This window comes from Thunnus thynnus, chromosome 22 (assembly GCF_963924715.1).
Source record: "Thunnus thynnus chromosome 22, fThuThy2.1, whole genome shotgun sequence".
Taxonomy (NCBI): Eukaryota; Metazoa; Chordata; class Actinopteri; order Scombriformes; family Scombridae; genus Thunnus; species Thunnus thynnus.
Window position 1 is genome coordinate 17,537,228 of NC_089538.1, and position 24,545 is coordinate 17,561,772.

Below are 24,545 nucleotides of genomic sequence, written 5' to 3' on the forward strand. Positions count from 1 at the left end.
AACACTTCAGTCACTCCCACACACTTAAACGTCATTTCCTGTCTTCACTAAAGAAAACTCAAAGACAACTTGGCACTCAAAAGGATGACATTATTTATTAAAAACCTTTCACATCAACTCAGTTCTAAACACAGTGTAACAGTAAATAGAATGTGTTTGTTAGGGAGCTTAGAATCAATACAACAAAGTGACGGCAGAACAAATCGATCAATAAACAGGAAAAGCACAACCTTACCTTCCAAAACTGCATTAAAATGTACATGTAAACTGTGAGTGACACAACAATCTCTCTCTTTAGTGTAGAAAAGGACATCTTTGAGTAGCAAAAAGACACACAAATGTACACACAAAAAACTCAACCCATGGCCGGATTAAACTGTTTGGGGTTGAAAATGTGTTGTTGTGCCCCTGTTGACTGTCAATACGGCAGGTTCATTATTTCCCACAGACAACCAGAAACCAACTAGTCCACTAGAGCTGGAATTATTAGTCTATTAATCAACATAAAATCAAACTGCAACAATTTTGATAATCAATTCATTGTCACAAAAGAAACACTTTGAATATGTTCACTTGTGCCTTGTGCATTGGGGAACTCTAATGGGCATATTTCAGGTCAGTTGGGGCTGAAGACTAAAAGTTTGAAAATGATTAAAATCCAGGGGTGTTGAGTTAGAAAGAAGTGAGGTTACTAGACTTCTGTAGCCTTGCTCCTCATTTCTGCTTGACGCTATAGCAACTTGATGCTATGTTAGCAGTTACTAGCATAATGCACCAGAATCTCAGACCCAACAGTTGATGGTTGAGTTGCATTGTGGGTAATGTTGGCACCAGCTTTTGACAAAGAAGAGGAATGTGTGGAATAAAAAAAAAAAAAAAAAAGATGACATCTCTGGTTCTGCGGGATTCATGTTAATACTTTTTTTATTCACATCATGAGTCCGACAGTGTTAGACTGATACTGATGATAAATCAGTGGGGCACTAGTTTTAAGGTCCAGTAGTAGCTTTAAGGTCTTACAATTAGTTTGACACAGGGCACTGTTATGAGACAAGGCCACATGGTTAGATAAGGATCTGTCTTAGTTTATATTGTATGTAGACAGTGAAAGTTCCTAAAAGAAAATTTGGAATTAACAAATTACCTACTGTACCAGTCAAATGTTTGGACACATTTTTTCATTCAAGAGAATGGGAAGGTGTGTCCTAACTTTTTACTGGTACTGTACATCAAGTAAACTCAGGGCTTTTGGGGCCCTTGGTGGTCTTGGGCCCTGGGGCGTTACCCTCTTTGTCCAGCCATGTTCAACCACACACACACACAAATTCACACACGCACTCCGCAAAATATCAAAGTCAGAAAGTAACATCAAGCTGCCAAAAAGAAGCACATTGGCTGTACTTGGCTTATCAATCTCATATGCAGAGCTTGAAAACATCTGCTACCAGTGTTACTGGACATAAACTGGCCCTCTGTTGAGCCGACATTGTGCTTAGAAAGTTGTATTTCTGTTCAGTGCAGAAGTGTAAGCCATAAAATGAAAATTCCAGAAATGAGAGGTGATTCCTCAAAACCTAAACAGGAAATAATACAATATGTTTATGAACTGCTCAGTGTGTCAAGTCCATCCAGTGTTTCATAATTAAATACTGTCAGTGGAGAGTATACATGTAAACTATTCAGGGGGAATCCAAAAAAGAGGAAGCGGTTCGAAAGTAGTTCCACCTCCCTTTGATTCAGTCAGTGAATCCAGTCAACATCCAACAACTGAAAAAACGTCAGGGGACTTTTTAGGTGATTGTTTTGTTTTGGATTCCAGTCTGTTTATAACCTGTAAAATGCCAAACAAGAAGTTCAAGTAAAAAGATGAAAGAGAAGTAAGATCAGCTCTGACAAAGATTGAACCAAGTCTGATTGTGCATAAAAAAAGTCAACTGTATAGTGTTCCTGCTCACTCAGAAGTCTTGAATATAGACTTGACCACAGACAGTCCAGTCCTACCTGGGTATATTCTCTTGAATAAATTTTGCACCATTACAAAATGTGGCTAAAATCCAATTCATAGACTCAATTAGTCATTCCTTTTTTAACCAAAGGATCAAATTTTTAATCAACAGAATGTATTTCATTCAATTTGTGGTGAAATACTATATAAAACAGTCCTAATTCTTCAGTGGGTAGTGGAAGCAGTGTCTGCGGTGCATTATCAGAAGTCAGTCAGTCTAATTTTATACTTCACCAGAAACAAAAGCGGAACAAGGTCAGACAGTGTATCTGTTGCCTTGTCTTTTCTTTTCTGTAAGTGGACTATTAAATTACAGTTTCATGACATTTTAGCCATGTCCTCTCTGCATATTTGGGTATCATGCTTACCAACAAATATGAAAAATAACTAAAAGACTAAAATGTATAAAAAGAGACCCTGAAAGCACTAAAATTAGTATCTTTAAGTCACCATTCTCCTCCTTTCTTTTGTCCATTATTCATCTCCACCTCCTACACAGATGTCTCTGACTGGAGCTTCATGACGAACTTGTGGCTTTTGGGGTCAACAAACTCTTCACCCAGACGCAGGAAGGGGAGGGGCGTCACCGTGACAACCAGGGAAAAGTCGAGCCTTCTCAGGGAGAAGACCTGGCCTTGACGTAGAGAGGCCGTCACTGCCTCCTCACTCACTAGCGTCCACTGGCGCCCCCTGCTGTTGTCCAGGTACTGGAGGGTAGGACCTGGGCTGAGGTAACGCTCAAGGAAAGCCTGACACACACACACACACACACACACACACAATATATATATAAACAAGTTTAATGGTTTCATTAAGCAAATACTCTTAACCAGATCCTTACTGACATGAAGGGGCAGGGTTTAAAATTAAACAAGAGCTGAACTGATTCATTTGCAGCTCTAAAGTTATGGTATGTTTTTTACAATTAACAATTACCTATATATATATATATATATATATATATATATATATATATATATATATATATAAAACTGATCTTCACTGGGTTTCTGGGTTTGAATGGTTATATTTTCTGCAATGAAAGTACAGCATTCATCACCTGGATCCTCACAGGAGAGGGGAAGCTCAAAATATGCTTCAGATAATAGAAAGCTGCTTAATATGCAGACGACATGCCACTTTCCATTAAAGTAATTAATGAAACAAAGTGCAAATAATGATAAGAATTACAAAAAATAATTAAAGGGGACATATTATGCACATTTACAGGTCTATGTTTTTAATCTGGGGCTCTACTAGAATATCTGCATGATTTATAGTTAAAAAAAAATCCTTATTTAACTTATATTGACCCTTAAGCAGCCCCCCAGTTAAGCCTCTGTCTGAAACAGGCTGTATTAGCTCCTGTCTCTTTAAAGTCCCCCTCCTGATTAGCCACTTTGTTCTGATTGGCCAGCTCTCCAAAGCTGCCCCTTGGGAGACTTCCTCCAGCTCCAGAAGCAATGTCAACAAACCATGAAATAAACACATATTAGTAGGACTTCACTACTTTTTCTCTTCTTTATTCGAAATGTCAACTTCTCAAATACATCCGTACATGTTCAATCCGAAATCTGATCTGAAATATGTGAGTGGAAATCGCAAACAACAAATGGAAAAACCTTAGCAACAACCTTAGCAACCAAGGTTACGGAACAAACAGCTGTTTATGGGCAGCTGTTTATGGGCATTTATGAGCTGATGTCAGCTCATCGGCAAAGTAGAAAAAAATGTTGCAAACAAAGCATTTAGAGCAGGTTGACGCCGTGGCTTTTGACTTGCAAGGAGCTTTTCAATATACATTTATATACCTCAAGTTTTAGAACTATGTATGTATGTATTTTTTACTATTTATATTATTTTGATTGTAAGTGATATTGTACATTGTGTTTGGTTGAGTTTTAATTGAGATTTTTTTGTGTGTCATTTCTTTTTTGCTGTTTTTTATTTTGTTTGTATGATGTACTCATGGGTATATTGTTTTTTTTTTACTCATCTTAATATTTATGTTTTCATAAAAGGTCATCTATGAACTTGTGTATATTGCCACAAAGAATGTTTTTGTTTCCGTTTTTCTTCAGGATAACAATAAAATGTTTATATATAAGAAAAACCAATAAAACAACAAAAATAAAACTACACTATATATAATACATAAAATACAAATACATAAAATACAAACAAATAAACTTGGAAATGAAATATACATAGAAATATGTATTATTAGCATGAATTACTTGAAATTACCCTCCTTACCTTGGGGGTCATGTTGTGCGTGATGCAGAACTGCAGGTGGTTGATGATGCTCTCCATGGTGTGATAGGACTGTTGCCTGGTGGCGCGAAGGTACTTCTGCATGGCCCGTGCCATGGGGGCAAAGATGGCTTGGGCAGCCTCCCTGGGGTCCATCAGCTCACGGGGGTGTTTGGGAGAGGATGCAACTGCCTCATCCTCTTGCTGACGCTTGATGTGAGTGAAGGCTTCTTCTACTGCCACAACCAGTCTGTGAGGAGAAACAAGGGTATGAAGCTCCGTCATATCCTTGTACTTCAAGCCATATGTTTTTGTTTGCATGCATGTATTTGTGCAGGTTTCTCCTCACCTGGCTTTGCGTTTGCGGACCCTCCGCTCCACCTCTGCCTCCTCGTAGTAGTACTCGTTGTGGGAATTGTCTCTTTTGCGAGCAGCAGCTGCAATCATGGCTCTGGATTGCCCTGTGGAGTTATTGGTGTTGTTTTCTGTGGAAAGAAACGCTGAAATTAAAGAGGACCAATCGAGCCATTTGCAGACAGAGCAACAGAGCAGCAGCATTGTTTGTGTTTATTGTTGTAACAATGTTTATGCTGCTCTTTTGGCCAGATCTCTCTTGGAAAAGAGATTTATATTATATATATATATATATATATATATATATATATATATATATATATATATATGTATATGTGTGTGTGTGTGTGTGTGTGTGTGTGTGTGTGTAGTTATGGCTGTTATGCATCTAGATTGTGCTCTTTTACAAATTGTTTCGGTAATTTCATATTAATTTAACAGGTCCCTTCATTTCATATTAATTTACAGTAATAGGGCAATTTACAGGTATTTAATGGTAGGTTTTTAGGTTTCTCTACATTTTGAAACTATACTGAAGACATCAAAACTATAAAATAACACATTTGGAATCATCTAGTAAACAAAAAAAGTGTTAAACCAAAATATAATTCATATTCTAGATGTAATTATATCATAATTTCATTGTATTATTTTTACAGTTGGCAGCATACTATGATAATGTAATAAGATCAAACATAAGACTGTAGCCAAGATCATTTTACCTTCCCCCAGGTTGTAGACCTTGAAGGCAGACATCTTCTTGGAGAGGATGGACTTGGGCAGGTTGAGCAGGGCAGGGTTATAAACTGGAAAGTCAGTGTAGTACTGGTCCAGAACCCACACTGCTGCCCGTTGAATACTGCAAGAAAAAGTAAATTCCTCCATTAGACTAGCATATTTCAAAACGCAGAGCTGTTATCAGTATATCACCCTTGACAGCCTTGTAGCTTAAAGCCTCTCGTAACATGCACATGAAGGAAGTGGGGAACCACCAGGAGAGGAAAACAGCCACTTTCAGCGGGCTGCATGCATGAGAAAAAGACTGCTGTACTGTGTGCAAATTAGGCCCAACCTTCAGTAGTGTTATGTAAAATTATACCTGGTAACCAGATATTAGCTTTAGCATGCAGGGAATGATCTGCTTGTGAAAAAAAAATGTCCCATTATATTTCCTGCATATTTTTTAAGTTCAGAGTGAATTTCATCAGGTATCTTGTGCTCAGTTTGAACAAATGAAGGCATCATATCTCTCAGACTTGACAGCACTCAAAAGAGAACAACCTCATGCTGCACTATTGTCTGTATTTGTTGTTTTAATGTTAGAAGATGCTGAAATCCTGTCTTGGAATATTGTCACTTTGTACAAATGGACAAAGTGTGCAAAAATTCAAGTGAGTCTGGCTCATGGCCACTGAATTATGTCCATATACAGTCCATTTATGTGACTGTTGTGCTGCCTATAAATGGGCAAAAGGCATTTTTGACCATATTGTAGCGCTATCTGCACAAAAAACAAATTAGCTCCTCTTCATCTGAGGCCAGACTCTGCCAAGTTTGACTGAAATCTGATAAATGCCTTTGGCGATATCTTGACGTAACAGTGGATATCTCAGATAGAAAAATTAATATTAAAAAAAACACACTAACCTGAGATGTCCCACACTGTAGAAGCGGCTGGCTCCATCTGTGGTCCTCACAACCTTCAGACAGAAGGAAGGCTGCAGGTGCCTGACCTCCAGCAGCACCAGCGCCAGGTACTGAATGAACAGCAGTGCATCCACCAGAGATGCCGCATATCCCACAATCCCCCTATAGTCCGTCTCCCTGGGCTCCAGCACCCGCACCCCGTAGAAGAGCCAATAAGACGCCACAAAGAGGAAAACCAGCGCCAGCAGCAGACAGCGGAAGACAAAGAAGCGCGGCAGAGTGGCTCTGGGAGGGCGAAGGAACAGCGCCCAAGTGGAGATGAGGAGGATCAAGAGCTTGAAGGCCAGAGAAATGTAAAGACCCTCACATGGCGTGCCGCAAGCGTCCAGCGTGTCCCGCCAAAGCAGCTGTGGGAGGGCCAAGAAGGCCAGAGGGGTGACCAGGGCGAAGAGCCCCAGGATGGCACCCAACACTGGGGCGAGGTAACGACGGCACTCAAGTGGCGAGGAGTCCTCCAAGTCCTTGGAGATCCGCGTCAGGTCCTCATTGGAGATGCTGTCAACGGAGGTGCCAGTGACCACCGTGGTGGTCTCGCCCCAGTTGTCATCCTGAAAAAAGAAGAGAGAAGAGAGTTGGTGATAGTAGCTCCACAGAGAAGACATCTGTAGAGAAACGCTTGAAGAGATTCTTAAACTCTGACCCTGTCGTCTCCTCTGGTGGACTCCGTGTCCAGCAGCGACTCTCCAGGCGCCTGAATGGTCACAGATTTGTCTCCGCGGATGCTGCTGTCATGACTCTTTGAGCGATGTCTGTCTCTCCTCTCCCTGCAGAGACATTAGAGAAAGCGTAAGTCTTGGATAGACAATAATAATTACATCAGCAGGATATATACATTATAATCTACTCGTCATTCATGTGATTATTTGAAAGCTATTGTGATCAAACTCTTATCTGAGAAACTGCAAAAAACCATGAGAGGGGAGAAGTTTATGATACTTAAATGGTACCAGAGGGGACTTTTTTCTGTTTTAACTTTTAAAGCCACTATATGTAAATATTTCATGTAACTATATTGTCTTTTTCAATACTGCCACAGGGGGGAGCATATCTGGTAACATTTATTTACGCCTTTATTCATAGTGTCGTTTATTCTTGTGCTGCTACTAACAAATATTTTCATTACTGATTAATCGAAAATGTAGATTATCCTCTCAATTAATCAGTTAGTCGTTTTTGTTCTGTAATATGTGACAAAATGTTGAAATATGGCCATCATAATTTATTTTTATATGTTTTGTTTTGTCTCATAAACAGTCCAAAACGCAAAATCTTGAGGCTACTATCACATATAACAAAAAAAGATCAAACTGAAGCAATGAATCAATTATCAAAATAGTTGCAGATTAATTGTTTACACTCTAGTTTATTCATTCCTACATATTTCTTTTCTTTTTTCCATATTTAAAAATGCATATAATATTGCAAACAAACTCCATTTAATAGTGGAACTATTTAACTTCTTCCGACTTCTGAAATTTGAATATTTGCAATATTTGAAATTGAATGTTATTAAGACGTAAACTTGGGTTCTGGTGAATATAGTGGCAAATGAAAGCTAATGAAAACAATCACTAATTGTCGCTCTACTTGCTGATAAATTAGCCAAACCTACGGTCCTATACCTGTGTTTGCGGGAGCTGCGCGAGTGGGACGACTTGTAGGAGTACCCCGAGTACATCGACTCGTTGTCCATGTCGGAGGCCAGCGGTGGGCGGGGTTTCTGGGCCCCTCCTGCCCCTGAGCCGCCGCCGCCGCCGCCCTTCTCCCAGACCACACCCAGCTGACTCTTGCGGTGGCTGATGGATTTGGAGGAGAGGGTCAGAGGGAGGCGCAGCAAGTCCACTTTACTCCTGAGGGAATCTATCTTGGAGGCCTTTGGGAAAAGAGGGGAGAACAGGGGGTGGGGGGGGTGTTAAGGAGAAAGATGAATTATAGAAATGGTGAGCTTGGAAGAGGCAAAGACAAGTGAAGAGAAGAGAGATGAAGAGAGAACAGGAGGGAGGCAGGAAGATAATTTGTCAAATCAGACGAGTAAAAACGTCTCAGAGGGAAACACCAAGTAAGAAGAGAGAGAGGACTGTTAAAATGTTGGCACTGTGAGATGTGTGTGTGTGTGTGTGTGTCTGTGTGTGTGCTTTCAGTTGCACAGGACAAAGCTGGGCCCATTCTTCCGCTTTGAGGGAGTTTTTATGGAGGAAACTCAAGTGATTTAGCCCTGAGCGCGTTCTCAGCCAATAAAGGGCAATTACACCACCTTCTATTCTCAGCTACAAGCCTCCCGTGTGCACGACACGCAGGAGTAGAGGTCAAACATCAGAGCCTTAAATATTCCTTTTTTTTTTTTACTGTTACTGTGCGAGTCAGCAGCAAAAACGAAACGTGCTCAAGACTTTATGTGAGCTTGCTTTTAGCTTGAATACTTAAAATTTTTTTGGGGAAGGGTGGTGTTGATTTGAGTCGATGTGTGATACATACTCGCCCAGACGCCACATTCCCCAACTGTCCCCTGTGGTCTCCAAGGGCAACAGAGCTTAGCTACTACAATGGGGATGAATGGGAGGCTACGGGTGAGAAAAGACAGAAGGGGGGCTGGGGGGGGAGTAGTTGCTATGGCAACCAGAACATCAACTCTTCACCCATCCCTCTCTCTTCCCCCTTCTCACACAAAGACACACCTCAAAAGACAGAAACACAGACAAGACACTTACCAGGCAACGATTCGGACTTGATTTTAAGGATATTTCTCTCTTGTTTGAGTTTTTAACCAGACTGTAGGTACTTTCCCAACTGGCTGTAGAACAAGCAGACTCTTAATCTAATAACAAATCTCCTCGTGCTCTCTATTTGTGCAATGACCTCCTGTGTCCAACTTCCACATTGGATACTTCAGGTTTCAGTAATGGCTTCCATGTGACACATAGACGTCTCAGCTGGGACATTTGTAAGCAGGCACATACGGCTGCGCTCGTAAGGCCTTGAAAATGCATCTCAGTTTTGAGGATCTACAACACTTCACGATAGGCCTGCAACTAGAGCTGCAACGATTAGTTGACAGACAGAAATTTCATCGCCGTCTATTTTGACAATCGATTAATCGTTTTCAGTCATTTTTTTCAAGACAAAATGCTAAAAGTCTCTGGTTCAGGCGTCGCAAGTATGAATATTTAGTGGTTTGTTTAGTCTTCTGTGATGGTAAACTGAATATCTTTGGGTTGTGGACTGTCGGTTTGGACAAAACGAGACATTTTAGGATGCATCTTAAACTTTGTGGAATGGTGATTGACATTTTTCACTATTTTCGGACATTTTATAGACCAAACAACAAATCAATTCAAGAAAATAATCGTTTACAGTCGTAATTTTCATTATGAAATGTTGGAAAGAGTCTAAAGTCTTCAAATATCTCATTTTGTATGAACAACAGTCTAAAACCAAAAGATATTTGATTTAAAATAAAAAGGAGAAAAGGAACATGCTCAGAACATATTTATCGATTTTGCCTTAAAAATGACTCAAATGATTAATTGATGATGAAAATAGTTACCGACTAATCAATTCATTGGCTAATCATTTCTCAACCCTTGTGTTGAGACCTCATGTTGACTCATCTGACATGCAGATATATATTTCTTTTACAAAAGAGTAAATAAAACTAAAATAATCCCCTTCAGTGCTCCTGAAATAGAATACAAAAGGATGCCACTTATGTGTTTTTTTAAAAAACCATGAGGCCTGAACCTCATATCGAGGCTGTTAGGAGCATGAAAACATCTCCCTGCATGTGTTTAGTTAGTTTAACAGTTTAATGTCAGCACAGCCTGAGAGTAAAAAGAGTTTAGATGAGTTGTGACATGTGTTAAATAAAAGCTGGGTCTGTAAACTGGAAAACACTGAACGTGTTAGATAAAGATGACATTTCAGTGGGGAGGCATGATGTTCACAAATTAAATCAACACAATCCAACATCTCACATGGGCTTCTAAATATAACCCACCCATGCTTGCGCAATTTTCCTTATAAAAGTTAAATGATCCTTTGTGTCTGTGAGCAGTTAGAGGTAAAAACAAATCTCTACATATTACAAAAAAAAAAAAAAAAAAAAGGAAGGATAAGTGGAACCAGGGCGGAGCGCTCGTCTCACTTTATGGTTAAAAATGGAAAATCCTGGAGACACAGAGTCTCTGGACGGCATGAAAAATTATCTTTGGGTCTTTGCTGTAGTTCATGCAGAGTTAACAAGCTTTTTACTGCCATATCCTGGTCCACACACACACACACACACACACACGCAACACACAAGAGCATGACAGTAAAGATAGAGCTTTAACCTTCACTGCTGCACCAAAGTGAGTAACGTGAGAACACACAATGCGTGTTTGTTCTTGATTTAACACGGCACTACTCAACCGTGAACATAAACACAACCAGCTCTCCCTGTCTGAGACTATCAATGCCATCGATCACACTGACGAGCCTCTCCCACTGTAATCAATCCCCCGCTGATTGATTTACAAGGGAGTTTCGTGTTTGGCATCATCTGTTATGTGAGACTTTCCACGTGCAGTGTGGACACAGGACGACCATTGTAAACAGTTATCATGCTAAAAAAATTACACAGTTTACAAATTATTAATCCTAAAGATGCCAGTATGGCTGCAAATAACGATTATTTTCATTATCGATTAATCTGCTGGTCAGTTGTTTGGTCTATAGAATGTGAGAAATGGGTGCAAAATGCTTCTCAAGGCCCAAGATGCAACCATAATGTCTTATATTGTCCCAAACAACAGTCCACAACACAAAGATATTCAGTTTGCTGTAAAACCAGAAAATATTCACATTTAAGAAGCAGGAACCAGAGAATTTTAGCATTTTTTCTTTTAAAAAATGACTCAAAATGATTAATTGATTATCAAAATAGTTGGCAATCAATTTTCTGTGGATTGCAGCTGAGATGCCAGTCTTTAAACCTTAAAGAGTGAATCTCTGCTGATGCAAAAGATTAATCATCTTTAAAAACACATCACGAAAACTAAAAATAAAAGTTGGATTTACTTTAACAAGTGAAATGTTCTCCCTCTTGCTTTCATGACAGCAGCAGATTTTTAGTCCCAGCTGTGGTTGAAACAGCTTGTTCAGACGGGTGTTTCTCGCCGTGCAGCCTCAGGTGGATGCTGCGGGCTGCCTGTGTGGCTCCCGGGGGCCTCCAGGCCTCAGGGTGGCAGTGGGCCAGCGAGGCGTGGCTGCTGCCTCAACACTGACTCCTGTAAGCAACCCGAGGCTAGGCTTCGAGGCCTTAAAATTACTCATACACACACATACACACACACACAGCATGAGTTCAAGCTCACTGGAAACCAGTGAAGTGTTGAGGGAAGAAGCTGCGCGCAAAACACTTTGATTTCGCACCGGTGGGAACAAAACGAGTCAGTGTTTGAGACAAAGCAGAACACACCCAGCATGATGTGATGCCGCTGTGAGCAGCAGACCGGTGACCACACAGCAAACTCTACTTATATGTACGTCACCATGGTTAGAAATCAAAAGTGTTCCATTTGGCACGCCGTGCGTAAAAGCGCAAAATGGGTAAATTGCAAGAAAAACATAATTAATTTAACCCGGTTAACGAGCTTCAGGTGATGAAAGGAACCGGCTGCATTTCACACTGGTGGTGAGACTCATTATTAGTGAATCTGCGGTCAATTCAGTTATCTGCCAACTCATCAGTCCTTACAGAGAGGGTGGTCGCGCACGAATGAAGAAATTATTTATTTTTTAAAGATAGCAGCAAAAGTAATGGTGTAGATTTTGCAGTAACCAGACGGCATTGTCATTTAAATGACAGACAAAAGATTTTACCCAACATGCCCGCAGGAACATCTTACCTTTCTTCCCAATTTGGGGGAAAAAAAGCTGCACCGCAAATTCTCCAGCAGCACAAAGAGCCGCGCAGCAGCAGCAGCAATTCAGAGCGTATCCAACAAAAGTGCCTCCAAAAGGCTCCAAATTCACGGTCTCTCGACTCTCATCTGGCTGTAGTTTCTGCGCTCATCCACAAGCGGAGAGTAACTTGATCCTTCTTTGTGTTCACAGTTTGTTTTTGTCTGTTATTTTTTTTTTTTTTCCGGCTGGAAATCACGAAGCTCCGGAGCAGCGACACGCTCCTCATCCATCTGCTGAGCAGCGGAGTCCCGCTGAGCTGAGCGGCTCAGTGCGGTCATGCAGCACCGGTGACTCCCGCAGCTCCCGCTCCACCGTCAGGCTGGACGGAGGAGCTACATCTGCAACTTCCGGTAAGGATTTTCAAAATAAAGTCCAGAATTTAGGGCGTCACAATGGTTCACACATTTATTGATGTAAATGAATGATCTTGTAAAATGGTTTCAGTTGTCTTTTACTGCCATTATGTACTAAAAGGACTGACACTCAAATATAAAAGCCCTTGAATATTAACTCCCCCCATGTTTAACAGGCAAAAACTACCAAATGAGAATAAAATACTGTAAGAAAATACTGTAAAAAACGACCATCATAGCAAAATGTTTACTTATTTATTCTCAAAACATTATTAGTTACGCAATTAATGTTATCTAAAAAAATGTTATTTTAGGAAAGTTAGTTATATTATTTAAAAATATACACTTTTAATACATAGTGCAGCTTTTATCCCAAGTACAATCTTTCCACAAAGCCTTCAAAATGACTGCCAGTGCCCCTAAAACGTTTGCAATATTCTCTTATCTCAATATCTAATCCATGTGAAAGTTGTATTTTTACGGTTTGACATAAGCATTTAAAGGGATTTTGTTCTCCATGCTGCATTTTGTTGATATTAAATTATATATTTAAGTGATACCTCTTGAAAAACTGTGTTTGTATGTATTTGTTATATATTTCTTTAAAAGTCAGATAACATCTGCATGGGAATGGAAGGATATTTAAAACAAAATACTGAAGATCAGCCTTTTATCTCTAATACTGGTTAACCATTATCTTGAAAATCTTAGTCACTTTCGAAAATTTGACAAACTTTCTTTTATTTTCAAGCTACGAACGCTTAATTTCCGGTCACGTGCTTGCTGTTCATTCAGTATAACAATTTATTTGAACTACTATTATCTCTTTTCCCTCAGCCAGCAGTGAAAACCCCACAAATAGCAGCTATATTAACTAGCAGAGGCCTTTTCTTCTACACAAACACTCCTCATTCTCTGTTCTCTTTATCCCAAAAAACACTGAAGCATATATTCTTCAATCAAGTTTAGCTCATATGACTAAAGAAAAACCACATATTTCAAAATATTAAACATTAAATGGTGACAATTCATGCAATTATGAGTGAATATGATGTCACGACTCCAGATTTCTTTATCCAGTTTCTTTTTAATCTCACAAACACATGAATCTGACACAAGTTCTTTTTCCTTCTGTGCAGCTAACAATCTCACCATTTTAAAAACAAGGGAGAAGAAAATAATTTATACATCCTTTTTTTTTTTTAATCATATCTACAAAAATAAAATCAAATACGAGGACTAAGGCTTTACAGAAAAAAAAAAATTAACATATATAAAACATGTGGGTCTGATCTCTATATTACATGAGTGAACAAGATTTAAAAAAAAAAAAAAAAAGACAAAAAAAAAAGACAATGAGATGATAGTTAAAGACGTGTGTATGCATACAGTAGTTTGCACTGTGCAGGGAGTTTAGTTTGTGCAACTTTTCTTTTTTTTTTAAATTTTTTTTTTAAAAAAAAGGAATCAGTTTTAGCTTCTTTACAGCCTGTTGGGGCCGTAACGCTGATGTCAATGTACAAGATAAATGTATGAAAAAAAAAAAAAAAAAGAAATAATTGAAGAGTACAAAGAAACTGTAGTGTAGAGGTAGAAATTGGAGATGAAAAATGCTGCAGTCAGAGGTGGGAGGACAGAAGAGGAGACGCGTGGAAAGAGATTTTTTTTTTTTTTTTTTTTTTTTTTTTTTTAGTAGAGGAGAGGAAGAGATCGTGATTTGGATTCAGACAGCTCAGACCAAGTGATGATCCGACGTTACGGACAAAAAAACATATTTTGAAATTGCATGTGATGAACGTGTGTCTTAATACGGAAAGATTTAAATCTAAGGAATATTTTTTTTTTACTTTTTATGAAGAAATCTTTCATCTCCTGGTCTGAGATGCCTGATAATCAGCAGCCAAAATGTCAAGAAAAACAAACAAACAAACAAAAAAAAAAAAATCAACAAGCAGTGTTCCCTTCAACACCTCTGAGGAGATATTTCACTTTGGTAGAACATTTTTACATTTTAGCACAAATACCTCTGCACGTTCATACATGGTCAGTGTGAAAACAAGCTCAGTAGCTTTCACTTTTATTTGCATTTTTTTTTTTTAATTTTCTTTTCCTTAAACCTGTACATACGTGACAACAAGTCACGCGCTTTATCGACTCCTCCTTCAGGGGCGTGTTGGCTAAATAGTGAAAACCTTCCACCAGGTAGTGAAACACTGTTTTAATAATAGTAGAGAGTCAGCTGATGATAGTGTTTTTAAAATGTGATTGGCTACTTGTTTGGTTCGGTTTGGAAGCTGGTAAAGAGGTCGGGTGTCTCGCTAAAGCGCTCCTCTTTTTAGTATTTGAAACAAATAAAAATTCAGTCCAGTGTGGTTTTTGCCTCGGCTTGAGAGAAAGAAAGAGGAAAAACATTTAAACCGGTACACAAAAGAACTCCTTGATAAGAAAGTCTCTCCTCGTAACAGTTTAAACACATATTTCATGTCTAGTGTGAATCAAATTAAATCCAAACAGATGGACTTTAGAGGGGGGGAAAGCACTTGACTTTAGTGTTGGTCTGGTTACGCGTCTCGACCGAGGCGTGCAAAAACTTTTCTGAACATCGAGGACGTTAAATTACTCCCACGTATGACAATCGTTACAGAAACTGTTTGACATTCTGGGAAATATGCTTATTCGCTGTTTGGCGCAGAGTTAGACGAGAAGATTGAAAGCGCTCTCATATAAAATATGAAGCTGGAATCTTCTCGTCTAACTCTTAGGGAAGAAAGCGAATAAGTGTATCATCTGTAACGTCACTGTATTTTCGCTTCATCCAACAGTTGCATATAGCAGTTTTGTTTTTTTTTTAAAACTTGGATCATGTGCATATACTTGAGTTTGTAAAATCAAAAAAATTTACAGAGCTTTTCTGTTCTCCCAATAAATAAGAGTTGTTCTGTGCAGAAGAGGGGGAGGAGATGGGAGGGGGGGGTTTCTCATTAGAGAGCTACTTGGTAAAGAAAGTACCTTATTGGCTTTGGATGTGGGCTAAAAGGGTGTAAACACAATCTATAGTATGACCAGTAGATGGGGGGGGGGGGGGAAAGTTGCTGGTTCACAGTATTCACCGTGGTATTTACACACACACACACACACATAATGCATTGTAGAGGGGTAAAGGATGCACAGTCAAATCTTTAAAAAGTGTTGACAGGCAATGTAAGCGGCGTTTTCTTTCTTTTTTTTTTTTTTTGGCAGAGTGACAAAACAGGTTTGCACTGAATATTCAAGTTTCTACGTCTGAATCTGTGTTTTCCTCACGGTCGGCGTCGCCTGGAAAAAAACGTCCTAAATCTCCCGAACTTTCGAACCGAAACGACGCGACATGATCAGAACGGCTGTGCGAATCCGCTGAGCTTTGTTATTTGAAAAAAAAAAAAAAAAAAAAATCGCTGAGATCCCTGTTTGCCTCTGAAGCAGCGCTGAAAAATTAAAAAAAAAAACCCCGACAGCATTTCAGTAGTCGACAGCGCAGTAGTGTTTCCAGAACGTAAAACATGAACAGTTTATGACCCATATAATGATCAAATATGTTGCACTGATGCTTCCAAACAGCCATCTTATTACATAAAAAGAAGACTTCAGGATATGTCAGTGTGGCTGAAACTGTTCCCAACAACGTTAACTCGAAGTGTTTCTCCCGCCGTGTGGAGATAAAACGTCTGAGATGAATGGAAAGCGGTTAAATGACGCTCGTATGTGTGTGTGATAATGGTTTCCTTACCCAGTGCAAATAACCTGAATTATATAGACACAGTCTTTCGGCCGTGATGGCAGGTGAACTCAGTGTAAAGCAACCAGTGGAGAGTGGTGGTGGTGGGGGTGGGGAGGTGGGGGGCGGGGGAGGGGGAGGGGGACCCCCGGAGGCCATCTTGGCTCAAGCGTCGGCCCCTAAATAAAAGCCAGTAGTGGCGTCTCCAGTCCCTGATCAGTCCACTGTAGAGGACGTACATGACAGAGGGATGCATTGTGGGTAAAGTGCTGGGGTGATGGGTCCCTCTGATTTTTTTTTTTTTTTTCCTTAAATTAACATTTCAACACTTTTCTGCTCCGTTTCCTTCAACCAGCGCTTAAAAGCAAGACGTATAAACTCATTTTCCTTCACAAATATCCAACTTGGTCATTTTTTTTTTTTTCCTCCAACTTTCAGTTCCAACTTTTTCCTCTTCTCTTCACCAGTCAACTTGTCTTTTGCCTTTTTTTTTTGTTTCTTCATACTTTTGTCCTCACTTTCTCCTGGGTTCCCTCGAGCCTCTGGTTCAAGTCAGAGGTTGTGCTGACCACAAGAAATCCAGGTTAGTCTGACCACAGCTTCCTGGTATCCCAGGGCAACGGAAAACAAAACATGGCTACGGTCCTTCCTGGGTTCTGCTCCACTGGCCGGTGCATGCAGGGTACGGGGAGGAGGAGGGTGGGCGAGGGGAGGCGGGGCTGAGGTGCCTGAGTCTGACAGTGGGTACGTATGGGGTGCGTCCGTATGCCAACGATTCAAGCGTGTGACTGAATCCGCTCTGCTGTGACCTCAGAATCCAGTCGACAGAATCTTGGGTTCTGCTGGACTTCCCTCTTTGCCTGGATGGGTTCAAGAAAACAAAGTTAAAATGACTATATTGTTCACTGATGTGGCTAAAAAAAAAAAAAAAAATCAATGTATTTGTAACTTTGATCCTTCTCGCTCACCGTCTCCTGAGCCGCGATCCAGAGACGGTGTCCTGGAGACGGTTGCCGAGCGACACTGTTGGTCTTCTGACTCCTGATTGACAGAAGGCTCTTTGAGGGTTTTTAATAGTTTATGATGGGCATTCTCTATTTCCTGTAAAAGGGATGAAAATGCAGAAAAGCCCAAATTATACGAGTACAACATAATTACACCAACTGGTGACGAGTGAAAAATGTGTGTTTGTGTTAAAGCGAGTGAATATTAAAGGCAGGATGAGCAGGATTTGTTGGCAGCTGTTTGTAAACACAACATTCAAAGTTGGCCCCTCCTCCTCCTCCTCGGCTCAACGACACCAGAAGCTCTACACTGCAGTGCAGCACTATGTCACTACAGTTATAGAGTCCCGCTCTCACACCCTGCGCATAAGAAAAATACAGGCAGAGTCTGCAGATGAGTGTGTCATCGGTGATGACTGAGAGGGATTATTTTTGTATGAGTCTATTCATTGTTTTTTTTGGGGGGGGGGGGAAATCCTACTCATTCTGCCTTTAAACACCATTTTAAGTGCAGCATGGACACACTATTATAAAATGTATAAATAAAAGCCCCAGTGGCTCAGCTTGTTGCCTGCTGTTTTGGGCGGAGCCGCCTTACTGACCCTTTAAGAAAATAGACAAAACCTCCTGACAAATAGATGCTAAAACATAGAAACAAAAGAAAGCAAAGGACACAGTCTGTTGTGTAAATTATTTTAAAAACTAAGCAGGAAATTTCACATTATAGAGTAATCTCATATCACATAAGATGAAAAAAAAAATTGAATTGGAGAAGGACGTTGCATTTAAACAATGAGGTTCTCAGTGGAGCGCTAAACCCAAGATCCAGTGAGCACGTTCCAAAAATATGAAAAGGTAGCACATCTCAAATTTCCTAGTCAAGGAGGACAAAATACAAACTTTCTCTCTATTTATCATCCCAACACACAAATAAGCCTTGCTAACTAGTTAGCCCATGAGCCCATAGTTCCCATGCATGAGAGAATATAGAGAAGGGGAGACTGCGTGATAGACGGAGAGGGAAGGGTGAGCATAAAAGCGAAACTAAAAAGAAATAACTTTTCTTTTCTTTTGGTCCATATTTAATAAGATGAAACTCTCAACCACACTAAGGTAGTGTACTGTTAAGAGCTGAAATGAGTTTCATCTCTTGGACACAGCGTGTCAACCTCCTTGCAGCAGGTGACGATGACGTGCTGCTAGATGTATACGAGGGGGGAACCTAAAATTTCCCAGAAGCCATCAACAGCACAATTTATGCTTTCTATGTTTAAATGGGAGGAGAGTTGACGGAGACAAACAGCTCATCAGCCCTGCATTCAGACAAAAAGATCAACATGGCCTCCCTCTTGTTGCCACTTAAACACAAACTCACCTTCAGCTGACGCAACTTGCTCATCAACCCCTCGATGGTGAGAAAAATCTCATCCACGTTTTTGATCACGTGACTCTGCTGCCCGGCATGCGACTGTCCCGTTTCCTCTTCCTGTTCCGTTTGCATAGCCTCTGATTGGTTGGGCTCTGAACCGCAGGCCGGCGTTGCCTCCTCTGACTGCGTCTGTGGTGCTATTGCTCCCTCCAGAGGCTGAGGGAAGTGGCTGGCTGTAGGGGTGGGAGGGTCGTTGAGGTCGTCGGTGCCGCTCTCTCCTTGTTCTGTAGGCATTACCAAGTAGAAAGTGTTCCCTAGAGCGAACACAAAGCGTGTTAGTGAGTAATCTCAGGAGTAAAATAAACAACTCTGATCTTCTTTTCAATTCTATTCAAGTTGAGATTAAATTCTGTGTTTATTATCTTGCTGAATATTAATTTCTTAACAATATAAACACACAAAAACAAGCATAAAAACCACAGCGCTCGACCGACGTGGTCATCATTACCCTGCGTAGCGGCCTCGCTTGGCTTGGATGATTGGTTGGAGAGGAGGCTGACATCACCAGTGATGCCATCGGGGACAGAAGAAGAAGAAGAAGAACCCGCAACCACAGCTATGCAGAGGATAGATGTGTGATGAAGGGGGGGGGGGGGGAAGTGTGTGTTTGTACGTGAATGAAATAAGAGAGGAAAAGGAGTTACGGAAGAAAGTGAGATATTGGAGTAAGTGTGTAATTGTGTTGTGAAGAGCAAGCAGACAAAAAAAAAAAAAAGGGAAGAAGAAGAAGTGTGTAAGAAACAAAATATTGAATCACCGAGTGCAGAGAAAACATGCAGAGGAAGGTAGAAAACTAGATTTAAAAAAAAAAAAGGGACACACAGCTCACTTTCAGTTCAATCAACTATTTTATTTATAAGAAATTATGCTTTTAATTTATAAAACTATCTGAGAATTGAATGAACTGAGAGTGAGCAGCCGATCCTGAAGCCAATCAAGAATAAAAAGGTGATGGATCGATTATTTTTCCCCGTTACCTTTCCTTACGACCTGAACGCCGGGCTGCTCCGCGTCTGAGGGCGGAGCCTCTTCGGGCTCGGCCTCCCATTCGTTGGCGCTGAAGTTGAGGACGGTCTCCAGAGACTCCGGCCGCTGACGTTCCGCGAACGAGCTCCTTTCATTGGCCATCTCGTTGGTGGGTGTGTCGTCTGAGTCGTGACTCCAGGCGTCCTCTTCCAGATCTCGTAATATGAGCTGCCTTAGTGTTTCAACTGTGATGGTATAAAATTAATTAGATTTGGGATTTCGAAAGATTAATTACTGGATCATTTACAGGAGAAGAAGCAAAATACAAGAATTAAACCACACGATTATAAACTGAAAATCTAAATATATTCAGCTCATGTTTTTACTATTAAATACAAAGATGAAAGCTTTTTTTTTTTGCAGCGATGATGATGTCATTTCTGGTTTCTCCTCACCGTCCTGTAAAGCCGCCTCTGCAACACCAACTGCTTGTCGTTCGCCGCAGATGAAAGCTCCTGATTGGTCCGTAGGTGTGTCGGCTGAGAGCGCGATGTCGTCGTTGGAGGAATGAGTTTCCATGGAATCGGACTGCTCTGTCATAGAGTTGTCTGGGAGATTTCAAACAGTTGGGAGGTAAAGTTAGTCTTTGTTTTAAGCCATAAAACAAAGTTTCATATACATTTAGAGACAGTTTTCATATTTGTAGCTCTCCAGTATAAAGCGCTTCTTACCTGTGTAGACGTGACTGCTGGTTGAGACTGGGGATGCGCTGCCTAGACTGGGGGAACTGTTGGGAAAACACATTTATACACAGGAGAGAAACAAATGAGAACACACTCTCCAGCCAACACATTCCTTTATTTAGTATTCATAGATATCACATTTACTCACGATATTGGCATGGATCCGTGATTGATCAGCGGTGATGAACCACCAGATGATGCGATGGTCTTTTCAAGTAAGTCTTTCCAGCTGTAAAACAGAAATCAACACATCCTGCAAATGTACAGCACAGCAAAATCAAGGTTCCTGATACTTACTGAGGCTAAATATAGAGAAGCTTACGTGTTTTTCTCCGATGACGTCCCAGCCGCCAGTTCGTAGATCTGCCTCTCCGTGGTGCTGATGACGTAGAGGGCTTTGTTGTCTGGAGAGGAGACATTTTATTATCGGGAACACAAAAACACAGGACAGTTGTAACGCCTTGATACAAAGGCTGTTCTGTAGGTGTGACTGCAGCCTCACCTGTAGCTACTGAGCGCACTAACAGCGAGTCCAGCTTCACCAGAGGGCTGAAAGAGGTCTTGCTGTCTCCGCTGCCTCCTCCGCCTCCACCCAGCCAGCGGGATGGATATCGCAGCTGCAGCCGGTCGTCTGGGGCCCTCTGCAGCAGGACCAGGCAGTCTGACAGCAGCAGCGCTTGGATCTCTGATGAAGGGATCAGAGGACATGTGAATAAGAGTTATGAAACGAAACTGATGATACTGTGCCGTGTCACTGCAGGGATACTGACCTAATTGCTTGTCTTTGCTGACTTTCCAGGTGAGAGGACCTTCATGGATCATTTTCTTAGTGCTCAAGTCCAGATTCTGAGAAAGAAGAGTAAAAGAAAGCTTCTATTACAACATGAACAATACGAAAAAGGAATAGAGAAAAAAAACCACACAAAAACAAGCATGAACTGTTTGACTACCTTGAACTGAGGAGCAGCATCCAGCCTGCGTTGGTATTGGCTGAGGCGTTGCCGGTGTTCCGTTTCCCTGACGACCTCGTTGACAGCCTGCAGTATCCCTCGGCAACACGCCTGGGCGCGCTGGAGTGCCGGGAGGTCCGCGGAACCGGCTATAGGAGAAACACAAAAGATATCCGTCTTAAAAAAAACAAACTATATATATATATATATACTTTTATGACACATTTTCCTCCGTTGATACGACAGATCTCCTGACTCGCTCACCGTCTGTGTGTTTGAGGATGTTGTCCAGCAGCAGAGGGTACTTCGTGAGTCTCTGCATCTCTGACACCAGCAGGTCTTTGAGCTGCAGCCTCCGACAGTGAGGACTCGCCTCACACTCCTGAAAAAGAGTCAACAAATCGACATGTAAAGAACATAACCGACTAACTACGATGGAAAAGATCTAGAAACACATGCTCTCTACGTTGTTCTGCACTTTCTACAGTGAAAGGAAACAAAAAAGGTGTTTGAAATCCTGCTCCCTCATAGCTCAAAGCACAACTACTCATACAACTAATATTAATAATGCTAATAATCATCTTGGTAAATGTGGAAAATCTACAATCCTAAGCACGACTATAGAAATTACAGGTAAAATCAAGAAGATAATCTTGTTTTCGAGGGATGTTTTCGTTGCATGAGCGTCAGGAGCACACGAGCGTTTGTTGCATTGAAGTCCGAGCGGGAAGTGTGTGCGTCTGTACCTGTATGATGTGTGCGAAGCGAGGGTCTTTACGTTGTTTGTTCTTGATGAGCTCCAGAGCTTGAGACTGCTGGCTACACAGTTGGGACGCCTGTTCCTGAAACTCCTCTCCAGCAGCGCCCTCGAACTACAAACACACACACACAAAAAAACCACTACTGTTAACATCCTACATATACAAATAAGGTTTCACATTACAGCACAGATACAGTGATGGATGATGAATCTACAGCAGCGGTTATTAAACTCACCCTTGCCAGCATAACGTCCCCGATGTTTTGCACGATGGGAGATTCTCTTCGTTTCTTCATCGCCTCGCACAGACTCGCTGCAAAGAAACGATACAGAGGCGACGGTTGGGGACTAAATTTTAACTGCTAAGTTGGAAAATGCTAATTTGTCCCTCTTAAAGGAAGGTTCAGATTAAATAAAATGTCATTCTACCAATAGGATAATAAATAAATCTTCCAAAAACACATGAAAACAACATGATACAGTACAAGACAAACTAGTCTGGTGTGATAAGTCATGTGACATCATAAGCATCCATGACTGAAAATTAACCCCAGAACACATATTGACACAGTGAAGCTACAGCCTGAAACTACACTTCACAGTAATAACCTTTGCCTGGTATTTGCTTTGCTTATTATTATTTACGTAGTAACATACAGCCCCGAATACATGTTGACTCACAGTACAGCTCCCTTTATTGTGCAAACAGAAATACTAGCAGAAGAAGAAGAAGAAGAAGAAGTAGGCAGTGACGGTACAAGAAAGGACACAGTCATGCAGAGGTTCCTCAAATTTTCTGAATGTTTCATTACTTAATTAAAAAATATTCTAAAACAGTTGAACACTATTAAAGGTCAAATTCTTCTTAAGCCAAAAAAATTATTTTTAAAATATGAAATACTTAATTATACCTATAATTACAGTGCAAGAGTGTTTTCTTTTCATTTCTATACTGCACAGAATTCCACATACATGTGTCACATACATATCCACAACATATATACGTGCACAGACTGACCGTGGAGTTCATAGACTTGGGGCAGGTTTGGGAAGATGCAGGCCAGCTCCTCAGAGTTCAGCACAGACCTCATCTTCTGGAAGAAAACCTGATCCAGGACTCGCAAGGTGCGCAGGTGTGACGCCTCGGTGGTGAACAGCTCTGAAGAGAAAGTAGGAGACGGCAAATGCAGACGGTCAGGATCATTTAATCTGAAAATCTTAAAATTCTGATCATATTAAACTGTTCGTGGTTATCCGTGTGTTCCGAATTGAAACTCGTACCGTATATGACGGCCTGTCTTTCCACCTCCTTCGGGCTGAGCGTGGCGAGGAGCTGAGGAGGCGCCGTCTCTTGCCAGTTGTGACCGTCGCACACGTCCTCCTCCAGCGCCCCGGCGTCCGGCAGCAGGGCCAGCGGTGAGTCCACGCTCCTGCACAGTCACCAAAAAACACAGAGGAGATGGAGCGACGTACACGCGGAGAAGGAGGACAGATGGAGAGACAAACGGAGAGAGAGAAACAAACCTGAATTCATGATGATCTATTTTGCATCTAAATACAAAACGGCCATTTTAATTTAGTTATTTTTCTCCACTAACACAGTCGCTATAAAACAAAAACAAAAAAATACTTTGTGTTCACCTAACCTTACGGTGAAACCTATAACTGAAAGATGCTGAAAGCTGGCGTTTCTTTCTTGTGAACTTTTGGGGACGTCGTGAAAACTCACCTGCGTCTAGACCGAGGGGTGAATGGGGGTGTAGGGTTCTCTAGAGACCTGAGTTTGAGAGAGAGAGAGTGGAGAGAGAGACGGCATGAAGTGAACTTCCGGGGGTGTTTATGAGTTATCTAGTTTAGATTCCTTGAGGTTTATTTAATTGATGACATATCATCCCTTCCCGGAGGATGCCAAAACATCTGAATCCAAGTATAATCTCTGAGAAATTAAGAGAAGCTTCCGATTGTCTTGGTGAATCTTTACCGTGCGGAGCTGCTGGACGCTGATGACGAGGCGCTGTGATGCAGCGGCCTGAGGCCCGGGCCCTCCCTCTCCTCCCCGCTGTCCTCCATGTCCACATCACTACGCGAGCGGGGGACAGACTCCGTTCCCGAGGTGACGCCCCGCCGACGACCTTCGCCCTGAGCCTTCAGCGACTCGCTGCGTGCCAGACGCACTGAGAACGTAGGGCTGGAGGAGAGAGAACAGAGAATATTTTTACTAAATCAGTAAGAATCAAAAGCCTTCAATGAAGAGCTAAGACACATCAGTACAGAATATATACAGTATGTGATGATGAACTGTGAAAAACATCTGGTCATGTCAG

The 24,545-nt window shown here is 41.2% G+C and overlaps 2 protein-coding genes and 1 long non-coding RNA gene across 11 annotated transcripts in view; 1 reads left to right on the forward strand and 2 right to left on the reverse strand.

Annotated features, from left to right (window-relative positions):
* Nucleotides 1–76: 76 nt before the first annotated feature.
* On the reverse strand, nt 77–12,422 carry LOC137173992 (vang-like protein 2). 2 transcript variants are annotated; one of them, XM_067578944.1, is made up of 8 exons: nt 12,205–12,422; nt 7,942–8,192; nt 6,960–7,083; nt 6,260–6,867; nt 5,335–5,471; nt 4,608–4,743; nt 4,262–4,508; nt 77–2,754 (listed from the first exon to the last, which is right to left on the reverse strand). In XM_067578944.1, the coding sequence occupies exons 2-8, from the start codon at nt 8,010–8,012 to the stop codon at nt 2,497–2,499; spliced, it is 1,581 nt and encodes a 526-aa protein (XP_067435045.1). In that variant the 5' UTR covers nt 8,013–8,192; nt 12,205–12,422; the 3' UTR covers nt 77–2,496. The 2 variants fall into 2 exon arrangements, with proteins under 2 accessions (XP_067435045.1, XP_067435046.1); XM_067578945.1 differs by lacking the exon at nt 12,205–12,422 and adding an exon at nt 11,375–11,470.
* On the forward strand, nt 11,399–20,280 carry LOC137173998 (uncharacterized). Of its 2 annotated transcripts, none has more exons than XR_010925254.1 (3): nt 11,399–11,838; nt 12,413–12,612; nt 20,192–20,280. It is a non-coding gene; the product is annotated as an uncharacterized lncRNA (long non-coding RNA). The 2 variants fall into 2 exon arrangements; XR_010925255.1 differs by having other exon boundaries at nt 12,463–12,612.
* Nucleotides 13,683–24,545, reverse strand: part of arhgef11 (Rho guanine nucleotide exchange factor (GEF) 11) — a 22,543-nt gene continuing 11,680 nt past the window's right edge. For 6 of the 7 annotated variants that reach the window (XM_067578939.1, XM_067578938.1, XM_067578942.1 and 3 more), the window contains 19 exons: nt 24,203–24,409; nt 23,951–23,998; nt 23,503–23,651; nt 23,240–23,380; nt 22,458–22,534; nt 22,208–22,333; nt 21,726–21,843; nt 21,462–21,610; nt 21,282–21,357; nt 21,014–21,196; nt 20,834–20,915; nt 20,660–20,740; nt 20,500–20,555; nt 20,224–20,376; nt 19,780–20,013; nt 19,251–19,358; nt 18,749–19,056; nt 17,338–17,470; nt 13,683–17,229 (listed from right to left, as the gene is read on the reverse strand). In XM_067578939.1, coding sequence (XP_067435040.1) covers nt 17,180–17,229; nt 17,338–17,470; nt 18,749–19,056; nt 19,251–19,358; nt 19,780–20,013; nt 20,224–20,376; nt 20,500–20,555; nt 20,660–20,740; nt 20,834–20,915; nt 21,014–21,196; nt 21,282–21,357; nt 21,462–21,610; nt 21,726–21,843; nt 22,208–22,333; nt 22,458–22,534; nt 23,240–23,380; nt 23,503–23,651; nt 23,951–23,998; nt 24,203–24,409 — 2,479 coding nt within the window. In that variant the 3' untranslated portion in view covers nt 13,683–17,179. The remainder of the gene's footprint in view (nt 17,230–17,337; nt 17,471–18,748; nt 19,057–19,250; nt 19,359–19,779; nt 20,014–20,223; nt 20,377–20,499; nt 20,556–20,659; nt 20,741–20,833; nt 20,916–21,013; nt 21,197–21,281; nt 21,358–21,461; nt 21,611–21,725; nt 21,844–22,207; nt 22,334–22,457; nt 22,535–23,239; nt 23,381–23,502; nt 23,652–23,950; nt 23,999–24,202; nt 24,410–24,545) is intronic. The other variant, XM_067578943.1, reaches the window with a different exon arrangement.

What these genes read in the sequence shown, in the direction of transcription:
- LOC137173992 (XM_067578944.1), bottom strand. Translation starts at nt 8,012, where the DNA reads ATGGACAACGAGTCGATGTACTCGGGGTACTCCTACAAGTCGTCCCAC. An exon ending in GTCCGCAAACGCAAAGCCAG is followed by an intron (nt 4,509 to 4,607) that starts GTGAGGAGAAAC and finishes TTCTCCTCACAG; the next exon opens with ACTGGTTGTGGCAGTAGAAG. An exon ending in CGCACAACATGACCCCCAAG is followed by an intron (nt 2,755 to 4,261) that starts GTAAGGAGGGTA and finishes TGTGTGTGTCAG; the next exon opens with GCTTTCCTTGAGCGTTACCT.